At 42.5% G+C, this 20,058-nt stretch overlaps 1 protein-coding gene across 1 annotated transcript in view; it reads right to left on the minus strand.

The window, feature by feature from the left end:
- Positions 1 to 1,295: 1,295 nt before the first annotated feature.
- The window catches only part of LOC133403843 (M-protein, striated muscle-like), a 38,186-nt gene continuing 19,423 nt past the window's right edge, over positions 1,296 to 20,058 (minus strand). Inside the window, exons 13-34 of the mRNA XM_061679180.1 lie at positions 19,385 to 19,562; positions 17,926 to 18,047; positions 17,029 to 17,216; positions 16,279 to 16,405; positions 15,814 to 15,992; positions 15,301 to 15,415; positions 15,062 to 15,221; positions 14,001 to 14,107; positions 13,883 to 13,927; positions 12,072 to 12,208; positions 11,430 to 11,574; positions 11,279 to 11,338; positions 10,342 to 10,409; positions 10,149 to 10,262; positions 9,997 to 10,084; positions 9,849 to 9,887; positions 7,988 to 8,093; positions 7,059 to 7,222; positions 6,534 to 6,570; positions 6,428 to 6,450; positions 6,290 to 6,345; positions 1,296 to 3,266 (exon numbers count right to left, since the gene is read on the minus strand). Of these exons, the coding sequence (XP_061535164.1) occupies positions 2,622 to 3,266; positions 6,290 to 6,345; positions 6,428 to 6,450; positions 6,534 to 6,570; positions 7,059 to 7,222; positions 7,988 to 8,093; positions 9,849 to 9,887; positions 9,997 to 10,084; positions 10,149 to 10,262; positions 10,342 to 10,409; positions 11,279 to 11,338; positions 11,430 to 11,574; positions 12,072 to 12,208; positions 13,883 to 13,927; positions 14,001 to 14,107; positions 15,062 to 15,221; positions 15,301 to 15,415; positions 15,814 to 15,992; positions 16,279 to 16,405; positions 17,029 to 17,216; positions 17,926 to 18,047; positions 19,385 to 19,562 (2,903 nt within the window). The 3' untranslated portion in view covers positions 1,296 to 2,621. The remainder of the gene's footprint in view (positions 3,267 to 6,289; positions 6,346 to 6,427; positions 6,451 to 6,533; positions 6,571 to 7,058; positions 7,223 to 7,987; positions 8,094 to 9,848; positions 9,888 to 9,996; positions 10,085 to 10,148; positions 10,263 to 10,341; positions 10,410 to 11,278; positions 11,339 to 11,429; positions 11,575 to 12,071; positions 12,209 to 13,882; positions 13,928 to 14,000; positions 14,108 to 15,061; positions 15,222 to 15,300; positions 15,416 to 15,813; positions 15,993 to 16,278; positions 16,406 to 17,028; positions 17,217 to 17,925; positions 18,048 to 19,384; positions 19,563 to 20,058) is intronic.

Consider the following 20,058-nt stretch of genomic DNA (forward strand, 5'->3'; position numbering starts at 1 on the left):
CCACTGTGTTCTTAGGAACCTTAGGTGCAACAGAATTGTTTTTGTAACCTTGGCCAGATCTGTGCCTTGTCACAATTCTGTCTCTGAGCTCTTCAGCCAGTTCCTTTGACCTCGTGATTCTCATTTGCTCTGACATGCACTGTCAGCTGTAAGGTCTTATATATACAGGGGTGTGGCTTTCCTTATCAAGTCCAATCAGTATAATCAAACACAGCTGGACTCCAATGAAGGTGAAGAACCATCTTAAGGATCATCAGAAGAAATGGACAGCACCCGAGTTCAATATATGAGTGTCACAGCAAAGGGTCTGAATACTTATGGCTGTGTGAAAATTCAGTTTTTCTTTTTTAAAAAAAATCTGCAAAAATTTCAACAATGAAATTTTTTTTCCTGTCAATATGTGTGTACATTAACTCATTCACTGCCAGCCTTTCCAGTTAACATGGCTATTTGACTTCTAAAGCCGTCAATGGCAGTTAATGTGTTAATGAGGAAAAACATTATCTTAAATGATAGCTGGGATTGGCTCCAGCACTCCCTTGACCCTTGTGAGGATGAGCGGCTCAGAAAATGGATGGCTGGCTGGATGGATGGATGGATGGATGGATTTAACAAAGGTCTGCAATATAACAAACAGTGAAAAATTTAAAGGGGTCTGAAAATTTTCCGTACCCACTGTATCTTTTGTAGCACTTTCGACATGACTGGAAGAAGACTAATTGATCTGCAGTTACTCATTACTTCGAGATTCCCAGATTTTAAAACAGGTTTGACCGAAGCATTTTTCCATTTGTCAGAGAATAGCCCAGTTTTAATAGAAACATTAATAAGGTAGGTGAGAAGCTGAACCAAAACACTATCATGTATTTTTTTAATGGTGTGTCCATGTTATATAGATGCTTAGAGAAGGTGGTGTTATTAATTGCTTTTAAAACTGCTGATAGGTAAATGTTTATGTGTGGCCAGAAAATACTAAATTGTTACCATAATTTAGTATTTCATGGCCAAAATAGGTATAACGTGCGGACAAAATGCAAATTTGTGGCCATGAAATAAAAAATTGCAATATTTCCTGCAAAAAACAAAACAAAAATTTTTTTTTAATTTAAAAAAGCTAAATTGTCGCCAGAAAATAAGTATAACGTGTGCATTAAATACTGAACCCAAAATACTTCTTTGTGGCCACAAAATACAAAACTGTGGCCACAAAAGGTTTGTTCAGTCAACAGACCTCACAGATGACACCACAAAAACCAAGACCAGGTCCATACGTCAGTACCATGGTTTATTGAGGGGGAACATTTCTCTTCACAAGTCCCAAAAAAAGGAAAAATAGAAAAACAGCAGGAAACTACGGAGCCCGAGACATGACGTGAACATTTTAATAAATTGTGACCACAACATACTGTAGATATAAAGTGCACACAAAAGGCTAATTTGTGGCCACAAAGCTTGACTTGGTTGTTTAATTTTAAATTTGATGGGTGGGCAGAAACTCCAGAAACACAACAAATTGGTATACTAGATACTGAATGTCCCCTTTGATGCTGATCACTTAAGATGATCTTCCAAATAAAAACGCTTGTTACATTTGGTTCCAAAACAAGAAGTGCTAACTGCCACACTTCGACGCCCCCCACCAGGCATTCTGCTAGCATGTAACGTAGCGGAAGGTGCAGCTTTTCAACATGTCTCATCAAGCAAATATTCGATGTCACCATAAAAGTTAGATTTTTTTCTTTATGTTTCGTGACTACCACGTTCACGCTTATACTATAAACCTTCACCACTACCTACTTCCAGGATGGGGTTGGAGACTTCCTGAATCTGGTCAGAGCAGGAGACTTGATGCTGGGGGTCCGGGACTTAGGTGCTGGAGTTGGGGACTTTCCCAAAGGGATTGGAGACTTGAAGCCTTGAGATTTGGGGGTCAGGTGGGAGATTTCAAGGCTGGGGTGTGGCAAATTTGGGGCTAAAGTGGGCCACCACCTACTTCTTTGGCAGGATTGGAGACTTCCTGAATCTAGATGGGCGACTTGATGCTGAGGGTCAGGGACCTTTGGTGTCAGGGTATGTTTGGGAAACTTGGGGGCTGGAGTTGGGGACATTCCCAAGAAAGTCAGAGACTTGATGCCTGGAGATTTCAGGCCGGGGGTGAGGGACTTCAAGGCCAGGTTGGGCCACCACCTAGCTCCTGGATGGGATTTGGAGACTTCATGAATCTGGGTGGAGTGGGTGACTTCAAGGACAGGTTGAAGCGCCACCTACCTCCTGGATGGGATTGGAGATTTTATGAATCTGGGTGGAGTGGGTGACCTGACGCTGGGGGTTGAGAACTTTGGTGTCGGGCAATGCGTCAGGGACTTTGGGGCTAGAGTTGGGGACATTGCCAAGCGAGTTGGAAAGTTGTAGATTGCAGTGGGAGATTTTAGGCCTGGGGTGAGGGACTTCCTGACTCTTAATGGGCGACTTGACGCTAGGGGTCAGGGACCTTTGGTGTCAGGGTATGTGTCAGGAACTTGGGAGCTGGAGTTGGGGACATTCCCAAGAAAGTCAGAGACTTGATGTCTGGAGATTTCAGGCCAGGGGTGAGGGACTTTAAGGGCAGGGTGGGCCACCACCTACTTCCTGGGTGGGGTTGGAGACTTCATGAATCTGGGTGGAGTGGGCGACTTGACACTGGGGGTCGGGGACTTAGGTGTCGGGGTGGGGGTAGAGGACTTGGGGGTTGGAGTCGGGGACTTTCCAAAGGGGGTTGGAGACTTGAAGCCTGGAGATTTGGGGGTCGGGGTGGGAGATTTGGGGGCTGGGGTAGGAGATTTCAGGCCCGGGGTGGGAGATTTAGGGGCCGGAGTGGGGGATTTGGGAGCCGGGGTCGGGGATTTGGGGGTGGAGGCGGGTGTGGGGCTCTTCATGGACAGGGCCGGGGTCTGGGTCTTAGACGGGGCAGGGGTAGGTGTCTTGGAGGGCGGTATAACAGCGGGCGTGGCCATCTTGGTCTGGCCCAGCTTGGACTCTGGGATCTGCTCTCCGTGCCGGTATACGCTGACGGTGATTTCCACAAATTCGCCGCCGTACTTGTTGCGCACGTTGATGCTGTACTTGCCCGAGTCTTCAGGCGTGACCTGGTTGATGACCAGGCTGGAGAATTTTCCGCCGTCAAAGGTAATCCTGGTGTGCTCATTAGAGGCCACTTCCTGCTCGTTCTTGAACCAGGTGACCTCGGGAGTGGGCTCGCCCCATACTGTGCAGGTCAGGCTCAGGGACTGGACAAGGCCAAAGGGAAAGGCAAGCAATGTTTGTCAAAATGGGTAGCCCTCGAGACCACGTCTGAAATTAAAGACTGGGTACTCAGGTGGACCAATAAATGATGTACACCATGTAGACAATTGCTCTTATTACAGTAGGAGGTATGGCGAATTTCACCCTGAACTCGTCGCCAATCAACCGCAGGGTGATTGTAAAGCGTGCATTGAGTGGGAATTGCTCCCACATAATGTAGGTAGTTACTGTTATGGTATACGTATACCCTATGGTATATATGCTATGATGTAAGTCACTGATGGTGTGGTGGTACATTTGCCTGACTTTGTGCGGGCAGTGTGGGTTCAGTTCCCACTCAATGATGGTATGAATCTGAGTGCAAATGGTTGTCCGTGTCTATATGTGACTGACTGGCGACCAGTTCAGGGTGTAGTCCCCCTTCACCTAAAATCAGCTTGGATAGGCTCCAGCGCGCCGTGACATTAAACAGGATAAGTTGTATTGAGAATGGTTGGATGGATGCTATGGTGTATAGTGTCCATGGTATATAATGTTCATGGTATATAGTGTTAAGTATATAATGTTTATGTATATATGGGGATATAATGTAGAGCGGAGCCCGCATACTCATAGTTTGGCACCCACGGATTCACCTATTCGCAGAATTTTGAAAAAAAAACAAAAAACATTCAAAATGTTTTTCAATTTTATCCATTTGTTTTCTTTTTTCCTTTTGTTTTTTTTTCTTGTCTAGGGGGGAACCAACCCTCCAAAAGCTGTTATTAAACACAATTATAATGGGCGTCAATTATCTGCTGATTTTCGCTATTTGCGGTCTGGCCCGGTCCCTATCCTCCACGATTAGCGGGGGTCCACTGTCCATATACAATGTTTATGGTGTATACTGTACAGTACATAGTATATACAGATGTGGTATTTAATATATAGACTGTACTCCACAGTACAATGGTCATGCTATACCTAGTTATACTGTATATACAACTGTCATGGTATACTGTATACGGGTATTGCATTTCCTGTACAAATTATGCAATGTTCATGTCTGCACTGTACATATTATATAATGTTCATGGTGAATGCTGTATATAATAAATGTTTGTGGTATGTACGGGCATGGTATTTACTGTATAAAATAACGTTACTGTTTCACAGGCTACTGTACAGTACACATTATGTATTTGTTCATTGTATACTGTACCTCGGATATAATATTCACAGTATATACTGGACACATACTGTATATTAGTAGGATGTTTCAATGGAAATGAAATGTAATGAAAAAAATGCACATGGTATAAATGGTATATATATCATGGTATATACTGTGCATGCTGTATTTACTGTACATAGTAGTATATAATGTACATTTTATCTACTCAGAGGAGGGTACGAACGTGCTATATTTACTCCGTTACATTTACTCAAGTAACGTTTTGTATAAAATGTACTTGTCAGAGTAGTTTTAATGAAACATACTTTTAACTTTTACTCAGGTTTTTATGTTAAGAAGAAACAGTAACTTTTACTCTGTTACAATCATCTAAATGCCGTTCGCTACTTTCATTTATCAATAATTGTGTGCGTATCTAAAAAATAAACCAGTTGAGTTGTACAAATTCTAGATCATATTAATGGTGGAAAATGTTTTAAAATTATTCATCTTGGTTAAAAATCTCAAAAACCTGGCACTTGAAAAGGGGGATGTATACTTTTTATATCCTCAGAAGCCTTGTTCCTGTTTTTGTAAGATGCCTGGTGAACCGACAGTTTTGTGCTGTTTAACTGGAAACCATATAGTATAAGAGCATTTTTTAAATTATGTATTTATTATATTATTTGAAGTTCATGCTCTGATTTAAAAAAAATAAATCAGAAGTTCCTCACTAGTTACTCAGTACTTGAGTAGTTTTTTCACTGAGTACTTTCTACTCAAGTAATTATTTGGAGGAGTACTTTTTACTTTTACTTGAGTCATATTATTCAAAAGTAACAGTACTCTGACTTAAGTAATTGTTTGTACAATGTACAGTATATAAAATACTGTACATTGTACAAACAATTTTCATGATATACGTACATTTATATGGTATTTAATGTAAATGTATACAATGGTAATTTACGGCATATAGTGTTCATGGTATATACTGTAAATGTTATACTTTCTGTGTAGTGTTCATAGTATATACTGGTACGGTATTTACTGTACATAGTGTATAATATTCATGTACGTTATACGTACATGAATATTATACGTTATACGTACGAGGGGCGGCACGCTGGACGACTGGTTAGGACATCTGCCTCACAGTTCTGAGGACCCGGATTCAAATCCGGCTTCACCTGTGTGGAGTTTGCATGTTCTGTCCGTGCCTGCGTGGGTTTTTTCCGGGTACTCCGGTTTCCTCCCACATCCCAAAAACATGCATGGTAGGTTAATTGAAGACTCTAAATTGCCTGTAGGTGTGAATGTGAGTGTGAATGGTTGTTTATTTCTATGTGCCCTGCGATTGGCTGGCGACCAGTTCAGGGTGTACCCCGCCTCTCACCCGGAGTTAGGTGAGATAGGCTCCAGCACGCCCGTGACCCTAGTGAGGAGCAAGCAGTGTAGAAAATGGATGGATGGATGTTACTGTATCCATGGTATATAGTGTACATGGTCTATGTTATGGTGGACTCCGCCCTGGGACTGGTCGCTAATAAATTAAAGGTTGAGTGGGAATTGAGAGTCAGCTATGTGAACTGCTACACTATCAGTGGCTCCGCTTGGTAGTTGCAGTTTCTTTACTTGAATGTATAATAAATGCATTACATGGTTGAAATGATGAGGGCACGGTATGGTGTTTACTTCCCGTGTGCTCCAACACGACTCGGGCTGGAATGCGACTGGAGAACTGGAGCTTTGCCTGAAGCTGACATGTTTGCAATTGCAACTGCTGTGTGTATGTGAGTGTGTGAACACAGTGAACCACTACATGGCTATTTCAGTTTTGTTTTTTCAGTGTACCTTATCCTCCATGATGGTGACCACGTCGGGCAGGCCGCCCAGCACTCGGCCGCGGTCTGTGGAGACGCACAAATGCATTGGTCGTGCTCACTTTAAATTGAATGGACACCAGAGCAGACATCAGGCCTGAATACTCACTTTTCTCCGCAAACGCAGCAGCCCTGAAAGAACAGAACAAGTCAAGTTTGAATAAGAACACGCATTGAGAACACAGCGTCAATATTGACATTAACAAACGACTAACTTTAATCTCAGGTACTCCTCATAGGCGTCGGTGTAAGCTGTGGAACAACAAACAACATTTCAACATCTTGTTCAAAGCTTCCATCAAGAAAAGAAAAAAAATCACCCTGGGGGTGGGGATTCATTGTCCAAATGTCATCAAGTCATGAGACAGAATTTGCTGCTGCAAACCAAAATGGCCAACTTCTTGTTCAATTTAGGACACTTAGGAGACTTTTTTGTGCATCCTGTTATGATAGACATGTCCACTCCATTGATTGGTGAAACTAGTGTTAGGGGCTGATTTTTCTCGAGCTTTCCAGGGGGTGTTACTAAGTGCAAAATAACTGCTTCAAACCAACTTCCTATTCAATTTTGGGCAAGGGTTCTTGAGACTTTTTTGTACATCTTATTATGATAGAAACATCCATCCAATTTTGTGTCAATTGGCGAAACTGGTGGCAGGGGCTACTTATTTGTCTAACTTTGGATTCCTACACAATGACATCATATACTACATTCAAATGTGGGTAACTGAAGACCTTACCTTGTCCAGAGAGATCGAAGGTCCTGGCGTGGGTCTTGACGCCGTCAGAGATCTCGATGGTGTACAGACCCTTCTCCTTGTCTGACGGGTCGCAAATCTGCATCCAGGCCATCTCGGCCGTGCCGCCGATCCTCATCTTCTCAGAGGAGGCGATCTTGCTCTCCCTGCAGGGGGCGACGTCGTACGGGACAACGAGCTAGCATCAATCGCTTCTTGACTATTATGCTCGTTGGCACGTGGCTAACGTAAAAGCATCCAGCGTCATGGTTGTTTCTTGACATAAATCACCACGAACAACTACAAAGACAAGTGACAAACACCATGAACCACTACATAAACATGTGACTGACACTTTGAGCAACTACTCCAATAAGTGACAAACACCATGAAAAACTACAAAATCAAGTGATAAGGATCATACACCACCACCAACGACCACAAATGACAAGCACCGTGAACAACTACAAAAACTGTGAACAACTATACAAATAAGTAACACCTTGAACAACTACATATAGTGACAAACACCATGAACAACTAGAAAAATATGACAAACATCGTGAACAACTACATAAAGAAGTGACCAACACCTTGCACAATTACATAAAGAGTGACAGACACAGTGAACAACTAGAAAAAAAGTGATCGACAACTTAAACAACAACAAAGCAAGTGAGAAACACTATAAACTACAAAAACAAGAAACAAAGATCAAACACGACCAACAACTAAAAAGAAGTGACGTGACAAACACAATGAACAACTACAATACATAAACAAAGCTCAAACACCACAAACAACTCCCAAAAATAACAAATACAGTGAAGAAATTCAAAAAAATTGACAAGCACCGTGAACAACAACAAAAACAAGTGACAAACAAACACCAGGAACAACTACAAAACCATATTTGAGAAAATAAATTGTACTTGTGTTTCCACACGGTCTTCATCTCCTCCGTGTAGTAGTTCATGTAGCACTGCAGACGGATACCCTCCGGAGTACACTGGAGCACCAGTTCAGAAGCCGAATCGCCTGAAATGCACATCGCGCTGTGATATACTGTATACACTGCATAATATATACTAGTCATGTATACCGTATGGTATATATCGGGTATTCGACATTTTTTTTTAAAGTTCCCGATTGAGAACATTTCTTGAAGCAACACTGGCTCCAGTCAGCTTTAGAATAGAGTTTAAAGTTCTGCTATTGGTCTATAAATCACTAAATGGTTTAGGTCCTGAATACATGAAAGAAATGCTAATGGTATATAAACTCTTTAGGGCTCTGAGATCTACACACTCAGGTCAAATAGTGGAGCACAGAGTCCAAAGCAAACATAGTGAAGCAGCATTTAGCTGTTATCCTGCACACAAATGGAATAAGTTGCCAACAGAAGCGACGTCAGCCCCAAGTGTCAATGTTTTCAAGTCCAGGTTAAAAACCCTTCTTTTTTCTCATCCTTTAGAGAGGATTTCCACTTTTAAATAATCATTCTTGCACTTTACGCTGTTTTAATTGGATTTTTTTATTTTTCCATTTGTTTTCAATTTTGATAAGGTGTTTTTTTTAATTCTTTTAATTATGTACAGCACATTGAGTTACTTTGTGTGTGACGTGCTATATGAATAAATATGCTTTGCATTATTTATTGTGATAGTATATATTTAAGTAGCCTGCCTAGTCGTCAACATCTGCTCGTAATCAATACCTAAGTCAAATCCAAAAACCTTTTGGCATTTATTATTGTTAAGTAACACAGAACTAAACATATACGTATGACTGCTGATATGTACAGTTGTGCTCATAAGTTTACATACCCTGGCAGAATTTGTGAAATATTGTTTTTTAAAATAAGATAAGGACCATCATTATTTTCTTTATGGTTATTTTTTGTTGAATGAAATGCATGACGGTTTAATTTGAATTCCTTTAAAAATAAATGTGTTTTGCCTGGCCGTTAATGTTTTCTTTAAAGAATTGTATACATCTTACAAATTCTGCCCGGGTAATCAAACATATGAGCACAACTGTGTTCTCTCATTTACTAAATAAAAGCACAAAAGCAGCACATTTCAAAATAAGAGCAAGTAAATCAAATGAGAAAGTTCAAATGAAGCGCTAAACATCAGAAAAATAAAAAGGTTTGAGTTTCCCCTTTTCTGTTTGGCATCTTAATTGACACAACAGTTAAGTCTCAAACAATTTTACATATTTTAATTCAACAAATCTTAACAACTGACTCGTTTTAGAGGTTATTTTAGTTCAAAATCTTTATGTTTTGTTTCATAATGGCTTTTCTCCATCTTTAACTCAACTTCTACCCCGAACTGTTTCTCTCTCCCCTGCTACGTTTTCCCCTCGGCTCTGTCTGGGCTGCGCCTGAGATCTGATTTGATTGGCTGAAGGGGGTGAATGAACTCGCATGTGATTGGTCAGTACGGTTCGTCACTACCGTAAAGCTTGTAATGCTGCACCACTTAATAATAAAATTGCCCTGTATGTCTTGAATCACAACCTTTCTTTTTTTGACTATGGTGTGGGTCCATATGGGACTGCTTCTGGGTCTGGACCCAGACTGCAGTCCGCCAGTTAGTGACCACTGGTATATACGGTCCATGGTATATGCAGTACTATGCATGTTGCATAATGTTCATGGTATATAATGTAGAGGGTGTATGCTATGAACTGTATATAGTGTAAATGATATAGAATGCTCACAGTATAGACTGTACATAGCATTTAATGGTTAATGTATACCGTATATGGTATATACTGTAGACCTACCAGCGATCCTTGCGATGGCGTTGATGATGTCATCAAAGACTGCAAAGGAAGAACACAAAGATGCGTCAAATGAAGGAACAGGGACAGGGACAGGAACCGGAACAGGGACAGAACCCGGAATAGGAACAGGGAGAGGAACAGGAAGTACCTTGTCCTGAGATGTCATAGGTGGACGTGTCCTTTCCACGCTCATCTCCGATCACGGCCTTGTACACGGCCTGATCCTTCCTGGAAAACTGTAGCAAACAATCAATCAATCAATCAATCAATACCCGAAAGATGTGGTGACCAGTCACTCACCAGCGGGATAGGGAGAGCGCAGGCTCCCGTCATGACGTTGGGGGGAGTTTCCGGAACCATCTCCTCGTCTTCTTTGTACCAGTGGAAGGTGGTCTCCTTTTTCACGTTGGCCACCTGGATAGAGACACACCCGCACACGTTGAGCGCAATGCATGACAAATGCCACAAACACAACATGGCCCATGTGTAAGACCTTGCAGGTCAGCATCACGGTGCAGTCCTCATTGACGGTGAAAGTCAGGTACTCTGAGAAATGTGCACCTGAAAGTGGAAACCTTGATGAACAACTAGAAAACTACAAAACAATCACCAAATGGAAAAAAGTGAGAAACGACAACGACAAACAGGAAACCACTACAGAAGAAAGTGAAAAACACAGGAAACCACTACCAAACTTTGACAAATCCCACAAACAACTACAAAACAAAGTGGCAAACAACATGAAAAAGTACAAAAATAAATGTCAAAAAACAATCACCACGAACAACTACTAAACCAAGTGACAAACACTGTGAACAACATAAATAAAACAAAGTAACAAATAATGTGAAAAACTACAGAACATATGACTAACACTGCACAACTAAACATAATTATGAAAAGTGAGATGCATCAAACACCATTAAGAACTACAATAATAGTGACAAACACCATGAACAATGACAAAAATAACTGACAACACCATGAACAACAACAAAAACAAGTGACACAGATTGAACACAGACAAGAAAAACAAGTGACAAACACAGTGAACAACTACAAACAAGTGACAAACAGAACTGTTAAAAAAAGAAAGTGACAAACTGTGAACTACAAAAACAACAAAACAATACTATAAATAGCTACAAAAAATAGTTACAAACACGATGAACAACAAAAACGAGTGAGAAAAAAAAATGACACACGACGAACAGCAACGACAAAGTGACGAAGAGTGAACTGTTCCCACAAAAGTGGAAAAATAAGTGACAAACATCTACAAGAACGAGTGACAAACACCATCAACTACAAAACAAAGCAAAAAACAACCCCAAAAAACTGATAAAAACTAACAACTAGAAAACATGCCAAACTCTGTGATCAACTACACAAACAGCTACAAAGTGAAGTGACAAACACATGGAGCTGACCTTGCTTCCTGACATACTCTCTCCTCTGGAACTCGGCTTCCTTCAGAACCGCCAGGAAGACTGGACGCACAAAGCCAAAGACAAAGTATGGAGCTAACGTTAGCATCTATGCTAATACTACCACAGCGAGCGGTTTAGGAATCAGGTTTACCATCTCCAACAAGGACCAGGGAACTCTGCGCTTTGGCCTTGCCGTCATGGATTTGCATCGTGTATGTGCCCTCGCTGTCTCGGGTGAAATTGTCTACGATCATCTGGATGACGCCCGTAGACACATCGTGATTTATCTTGTGGCCCTGCAATAAATACACAGAAATTGCTGTTTATCATTATTCTCCGGATGATTCAATCACCTTTTTGGGGGCCTGAACATGCCCGCAAACTCCCAAACCTTGGCAAGCACATGTGCCCTGATGTGATGGTTTGTATTTTAAGGGTCCCCAACACAACACCCCAAAACTCACCTAGTAGCGCCCCCTTGAAAGTTAGAAAAAATGAGCACCCGACATCAGTTTCACTAATCGATGCTAAACTGCATGGACATCTCAATCAAAACAGGTACTCAAGTACTCATGCCCAGAATTGAACAGAAAGTTGGCCATTTTAGTTTGAAGCAGCCATTTTGGGAGAATTCCAGGAGCCTTCAAAGACTACCTCCTCCAAGAGATTTTGTTCCATTGAATTTGAAAAATTCAGGGGGTGTCAAGACACAGTGTTTGCCAACTGCCCCCCCACCCTCCAGAACCGCCAATGGCTGCAAGTTTGTGCACTACGTCATTTCCTTGACACTTACCTCGCCGCTGGTCAACTCCTTGTCGTTCACGATGAACCTGTATGTCACGGCGGGCGAAAGCTTGATGGCCTGCACCCAGAAGCGCACATGGCCTTTCTCCAGTACCTCATAGTTGAGGCCGTGCTTGAGTGGGACGACTGCGTCGAGGAGACAAAGTTTAGTAGTAGTTGGTTAGGTGCCACAGGTGGGAGTAAGTCACATATTACACCTGGTCACTAAGGGTGACAGGCAGAGGTGGGTAGTAATGCGCTACATTTACTCCGTTACATTTACTCAAGTAGCATTTTGGGTAAATTGTACTTGTCAGGGTACTTTTAATACTGTATACTTTTTACTTTTACTCAAGTATTTATGTTAAGAAGAAAATGTACTTTTACTCCTTGTTCCAATAATCTCAATGCCGCTCGCAACTTTTATTTATCTATTATTGTTTATTTATCAACTATTTCATTTGCAACATATCTGTTTCAACTACAACTTTGACTTCCGCATTGGACGCTGTTTGCGCCAAACCAATTAAAGCGCTGGGGACGTTTAAGTCTAGTTCACCAATCAAACGACACAAGGAAGTCACATGACCTCACACAACATCTTCTATTGGGTATAAATTGGGTATATATATATGGTATAAACACTAGATAAGCCAGCCTGGCTAATCGACGTACTTAAGTGGCGACCATGTTCGAAAGATTGTGGTTGCCATTGAAGACAACGGCCCGCGACTTGTGTTTACATTTAGACGAAGAAAAACAACAGCTTACATGTATTGTAGTATTTGTCTGGCACTGTCTGCCCAAACGTGGATATTTCAGCCCAGTTATAACTTGAGAAAACACCTTGTGGTTAATTGCAGATGTTTTGTTGTTGCTTTGGCTAGACATATTAGCCCACATTAGCCCTATTTTACCAAATACCTGTAAAACATGCATCTCTTGGGGCATGTGGTAATCTCGCACACACTGTACACACACACACACACACACACACACACACACACACACATTTATCAGAAATTTCACATTTAATTTTGTTTTTAAATTTATGTTCATGCTTTCATGAAAAAAATCAGAAGTTACTCACGATTTACTCAATAGTTGAGTAGTTTTTTCACTGTGTACTTTTTAATCTTACTCAAGTAATTTTTGGAGGAATACTTTTTACTTTTACTTGAGTCACATTATTGTCAAGTAACAGTACTCTTACTTGAGTACAATATTTGGCTACTCTACCCACCTCTGGTGACAGGGCCTTTTCAACCCGAGCCCCTCGACTGTGGAAACTCCCTGCCTGAAGATATCAAACAAGCAAACTCAATGTCTTATTTAAAAATCTCTTCTCCCATTTATTGTTTGTATTATGGCCGATGTTGCTTACCTGTTTTATTGTTAAGCGCTCTGTACCTTTCTTTTTGAAAAATAATATATAAATAAAGTTATTTTTATTTTTATTACTATTATTATTATTATATGTGCAAGTCATAGGTAAGTCTCAAGCTTCAAGTTTCAAGCTACTGTCCCAAGTTACTTTGGCAAAAAGTCCCCACTAAATTTCAACCAAGTGTAGCCAAGTCATTATGGTTTTAGCAAGTTGTAAAGTCATCTTGCGCATATGGTATACTGGTACATGAGACACGTTTCACTCAATATCTATACTTGCGAGTAAAAGTCAAGTCTTTCATAGGTTTTAGGCAAGAAAATCCCAATTCCTAAAACTGTCGACTTGAGTCTGACTCGAGTCAAGTCAGGTGCCTCGAGTCTCCCACCTCTGCTTGGCAGAGCCTGATGACCTGACAGTGTAATTGTAATACTCACTGGGGTTCCTGATGGCATGGCTGAGCTCCAGCATGGAGTTGAGTGCTGCGGGGAATGACAAGCAGTGTGAAATATAGATTTTGATAGGTTAGCAGATGATGGCTGTGGCCTGGCTTACCGTCCTCAGTGAGCGTGTGGCTGGCGGACACGCCGTCTGTGTCTGTGACCAGCACGGAGTAACGGCCCAGATCGTCTTTGTCGGGGTTCATGAAACTCAGTCTGGAACTAAAACACGTCAATAAGACATCAGTTCCACAGTTGAAACACACACTGCTCTTATAAGCAATGTACATTCACAATACACTGTAACTTTCACTAAATAATTTCATGGTATGAATATGATATACTGTAGATTGTTCTTGGTATATATGTTTCACGGTGTACAATATTCATGTATATAATGTACAGTGATGATAATAATAATAATAATAATCATGAATTACACTCATATAGCACTTTTCTAGCACTCAAAGACGCTTTAGCATTCTACGCATTATTCAGTCACTCCTCAGTCACACCCTGGTGGTGGTAAGCTACATGTGTGGCCACAGCTACCCTGCGGCAGTGTAATGGAAGCGTGGCTGCCATTCTGTGCCTATGGCCCCTCCGACCACCACCAAACATCCAACCACAATCCCCACATATTTTTGACTCGCAGATTCACATGTGTAAGTATTGGTTTGGTGCCATCTTGTGGCATCTTTGTGCCAACGAACTATGTTGAAGTTGAGGGGTTTCATTTAGACGAAAGTAGCAGTTTGCCATCTTGTGTATCTATGGGCAACTATTGTATAAACCTTTTTAGGGGGGCATCTGTTACTTGCAGATTTTTGCTATTTGTTAGCAGGGCTTAGTCCCTATCCCCCACAAATAGCAGGGGAACACTGAATATGGTACACAATGTTCAAGGTACTGTATAGAAAATTTAGGTCTACTGTTGCCCATACCATGCTCACATCACGACTGTTCATGGTATACAATGGGCATAGTATATAATGTTCATAGTTGTTCATATAGCCTGTAATGATCATGGTATATACTGTACATGGTATATAATGTAGGGTATTTAATGTCAATGGTATCTAATGTTGATAGTATATACTGTGTGAGCAATTCAATCCTTTTTTCTCTCAAATGCAGCAGAAAAGATTTTAAAGTTTGGAAAAATGGCGAGCTTACGTGCGTCCTTTGGTGGTGACAGTGACACGAGGGCAATCGCCGATGGGCTTGTAGTTCTTGGACCACACAAAGGCAGAGGTCTGGCTGATGTCAGAGGCCTCCAGAGACAGGAAGATGTCGCCCGTTTCCTCGTCCACACCGGTCAAAATCTCTTTGGTGCCTGGAGACACCAGTGAGCAGCGTTGAGAGAGACTTGGTCAGCAGACTCCACAAAGACCGTCTACAAGCAGAGTACTTACCCGGAGGAGGTCTGGCGCAGACGGCCTCAGTCACCAGGGAGGCTCTACCAATGCCGTGAGCATTGACGGTGCGAACACGAAACACGTACCACTCGCCCTCCTCCAGACCGCTTACCTGCAGGACAAAGACCACCTCAACTCTCTTAGCTCAACTGAACTTCATATATAAATCTTCCTTTCGGTCACTATCAGGTGATCACTACTGCAGGTAAGGGTAGGAAAATAGATTGACTGGTATATATATAGCTGAGCCACGTCAGTCCAATACAGCAATTGCATTCCCTTACTGTCCATCTCACACTCCATCAAGACCCCAAGATACCACTTTCATTACTAAGGACCATGGCCTCAGATTTAGAGGCTTCTACGCACTGAGCTGCAAATCTCCCAGGCAGACATTGACTGTCCTATTTAGATGAATCCCAGGGAACCACATCATCTGCAGCTAATAACGGTGAGATCTTTAGGTGACCAGACTGGACCGAGACCGCTACGCTCTGGCTGGTGTCTCACCTGCATGTAGCGCTGACTGATTGAACTCTCATTCAGGGCAACGAACTCGCATGAGCCCTTCTTGGCCATGTCCACAAAGTATCCGGAAACGGCGCTTGCCCCTGTGTAGACTGGAGCTTTCCAAACCAGGACCAGGGAGTGACTGCGGACCTCGCTGAAGGTCAGATCGTAAGCCGGACCTGCGGCAGAGGAAAAGGATGAGACGGTGGTGACGAACAAACTAAAACGAAAATTTGCATTCGGATAACATTAGGATTAGCAAACATAAGCTGGAGAGTTGCTAGTGGAGAGGATTGCTAACCGGCTAACATCAACCAGATGTGTTGCTTACTCTGATCATTGTCGAGACGTACTGCTAACACTGTATATGGGTTTTTGTCCGTTTTGCATGATGAAAATTAGCATTCGCATTAGGGGCTATGTAAACAGTAACATGACGGAGAGTCTTTTGCAAAATGGGTGTACCTGGCTGCTCCATGGTCCAAGCTTCACACTTCATCGCGAGACTTGGAGCCGAGGGCAAACCCACGCCTGCCAAATTGGCCGCCTGAACCTTGAATTCATAGAAGGTTCCCTCCGTCAGATTATCCACCTAAGGAAAGGCAAGGCAAGTTTATTTGTATAGTCTTGTTGGCAAAGAAGATATTTGATTCTAGAGATGTTCTTCACCTAAAGCAACAATCGCCATATGTAGATATGCACTTACTGTAGTTAAACAATAGAATACTATCCATCCATCCATCCATTTTCTGAGCCGCTTATCCTCACTAGGGTCGCGGGCGTGCTGGAGCCTATCCCAGCTGTCATCGGGCAGGAGGCGGGGTACACCCTGAACTGGTTGCCAGCCAATCGCAGGGCACATACAAACAGACAACCATTCGCACTCACAGTCACACCTACGGGCAATTTAGAGTCTCCAATTTATGCATGTTTTTGGGATGTGGGAGGAAACCGGAGAAAACCCACGCAGGCACGGGGAGAACATGCAAACTCCACACAGTCGGGGCCGGGGATTGAACCCGGGTCCTCAGAACTGTGAGGCTGACGCTCTAACCAGTCGTCCACCGTGCCGCCCAATAGAATACTAATATATTACTAAATATTTTGAGAACCCCAAGATATGGCGCACAGACCATGGAAAGCCATTGCTGTAAAGGTACAAATTCAGTCGCAAAAAAAGACGCAGGACGTCCCCAGAGGGTTTCAGGCACTCACTGTGCACACTCGGTCCATGATGCCGTTTACGTTGACCTCCTTCCAGACAAGTGAGTCGACGTCGCGTCTGTCCACATAGTAGGCAATGATCTTGGAGCCACCGCAGCGCTTGGGGCTGCTCCAGGACACCGTCATGGAGGAGCCATCGCAATTCAACAGGCTTATACCGTATGGGGAGCTGGGGGTGGCTAATGGACAGGTTAATGGTCAGTGGTGGGAGCCAGTGGCACGACATGCATGTGGTACCTGGGCCTTCACTGGGGACTTAAATGACAATCCACCTGTTAATAACATCAGTTTCATGTAGCAATTATAGAAACCATCAATAAAAATAAAAAAATAAAACGCAGCCTGCAACTGTTCCATGTTTGAGTTTACTTTTACTCTACATTTGCGAACAGATATTTGTACTTTCTACTTCTTACTTTGTCCAAATAGGCTTGTTACTTTCTTTCACCTCAGCTGATGAAGACACGATGTAAAAAGGATGTAAATAGAGAGAATGCAGTGCAAATACTTTGTTACTTCCTGCTACTGCATTTCAGAGTCTGTACCTTTTTAATTTCACTCAAGTCATGTTTTTAAACAGTCTTTCTCCTTAAGTACAGAGTGTGAGTACTTTTGCCACCTTTGGTTTTGGTACTGTTAGCGAAAAGTGCATCAGTGGTGGGTCAGAACCACATGGATCTTAAAATGTGTCTTGTGATGACTATAACAAATCATGTGAAGGAGGAGGTGCCGTGCAGATCAGGGCAGGAGGGAGGCACAACCATTTAATACATACCACACTCAAACCCCTCACCTGGTATAACAATAGAATAGCACAGAACATGAAAGGACCGAAGTACCCGACGATAACCAAGCGGTTTGTCGTCAAAGCTTCCGGGCAGTACTCACCCAGGGCCGGCTCTACTGCGATGGGTCCCGACTCCTGAGACTCTTCGCTCAGTCCGAAGACATTGACGGCTTGCACCCGAAACACGTAGGTCTCCCCGGGCGTTAGGCCGTGCACCACAAACCTGGAAAGATGTAACACCGTCCTGTGTAAAAAGAGCTAAAAGCGACCGTAGACTAGACTGAAGAAAGCAGGACAGTTGCTACTGGAAAAGCTTGCTAAGTGGCTAACTTTGACCGTTGTTTACTCTGGAGACACGTTTAGAAGGTTTATGTGAGTAAGAAGGAGCATTAGCTTTAGCATTAGCAGATATAAGTGTACAGAAGCGGGAGTCCATGGAGATCACGTGTTGTTTATTATGGTCATTGTATAGACGTACTGCCAACACTGTGGAAAAATGTTTTTCAGTTTAACATGGTTAAAAGTAGCATCAGCCGACAAGAGAGAGTTGCTAGTCGGGGGGCTTGCTAAATGGCAAACACACGTGTTGTTTGCTCTGGTCGTTGTAGAGACGTGTTTGTCTTGTTTGTCAGTTTCACATGATTTGAAAAGCAGCATAAGCATTAGCGGATATAAGTGAACAGAACCGATAGAGTTGCTAGCGGAGAGGCTTGCTCACTGAATAACTGATCACGTGTTGTTTACTCTGGTAATTGTAGACATACTGCTTTATGTTTAACATGACGAAAATTAGCTTCACTATTAGCATTATTGGATATAAGTGGACAAAAGTGGGAGAGTTGTTAACGGTGATATATTTTTATAAAGATAGAATGCCTGCATATCGAAATAAATAAGGGCGGTTGTGTGAGATCAAGATAGGCGTAGCCTGGGAAAAGGAACAATAAAGATTGTGTATATTCGCAAGTATAAGTAATTTATCTGGGCTTGTTTCTGAAGGTTGTAACATTTGTTGTTTGCCTTATAAGAAGTGGAACTTTCTGGCACATTCCACCCCACCCCCTACTCAGAGTATAAGATAGATAGCGCTTCTTTGTTTCGGCAGACACTTAGTCGCAACTTGTCAAACTATGTCTCTATGTCTCCAAAACGTTGTTACTCCTTGCCAACAAACTACAGACAACTGTCCCTTTGGTCTCCAGGAACTGCAGTGGTCTTTCCTCACATAAAATAACTCACAATTGGTTGGTAGGAATACGTTTGGCTGTATTTTTACCCACCTTTAACAGCGGGTAGGCTTGCTAACTGACTAAGTTAGTATACACGCCAATCACAGATGGTGTTGTTGTCACAGTGCACAGCTTAACACTGTGGAAGTGTTACCGTCAATTTTTATTTGATTAAAAATTAGCATTAGCATTACTGGACATACCCTAAGTGGGAGAGTTGCTCGTGGGGGAATGCCTGCTAAACGGCAGGGAGGTGTGCCAAATGGCTAACTCGGCATACAAGCCAATCACACCTGTTGTAACAGCCCCAATACTTAAGTATATGCTGGACCTGTTGAGTTTGAAAGGTTTGTGGTTGCAGGCAAACCAGTCCTTGCTGCCCACCACGCGGCCGTCGATGTAGTATCCCATCAGGTCTTGCTGCCCATGCCTGGGTGCCTCCCACTGGACGAAGACAGATGACTTGGTGTTGCGGGTGGCAACCGGTTGGCCTGGAGCGGACGCTACGCCTGTTTGTTGGGACAGACAGGGAGGACACGTTAGCAACGGGTCAGCTAACGAAGCACAAACGTTAAATGTTGCGTCCAGTCGGCCATTTGCAGTGAAGCGTGCTCCACTCCCAAAGTGTGTGATCTGACTTTAAATCCAACAACAACAACAACAGCAATAATTATAACTGTGTTCTTGCCTCTTTGTGACTTAAAACAAACAAACAAAAAAGCAATTCAAAACAAACTGTTTATGTTCCTGGAATATTGAGGGTCATATTGATCTGATTGGGCTCATTTGGGTGAATTCGCAAAAAACTAAATGGCCATCTGTATGTTCAATTTCGAGCATGGGTCCTTGAGACTTTTTCATGTGTCATATTATTATGGACCTGTCCACCCAATGTCATGCCAATCGATTAAACTAGTGTTGGGCTAATTTTCCCCCAATCATTTCAGTGGCCACTACTGAGCAAATTGGTCTCAAAATGTCTACTTCATACCACTACGGGCGACT

The sequence above is a fragment of the Phycodurus eques genome, chromosome 6, assembly GCF_024500275.1.
Source record: "Phycodurus eques isolate BA_2022a chromosome 6, UOR_Pequ_1.1, whole genome shotgun sequence".
Taxonomy (NCBI): Eukaryota; Metazoa; Chordata; class Actinopteri; order Syngnathiformes; family Syngnathidae; genus Phycodurus; species Phycodurus eques.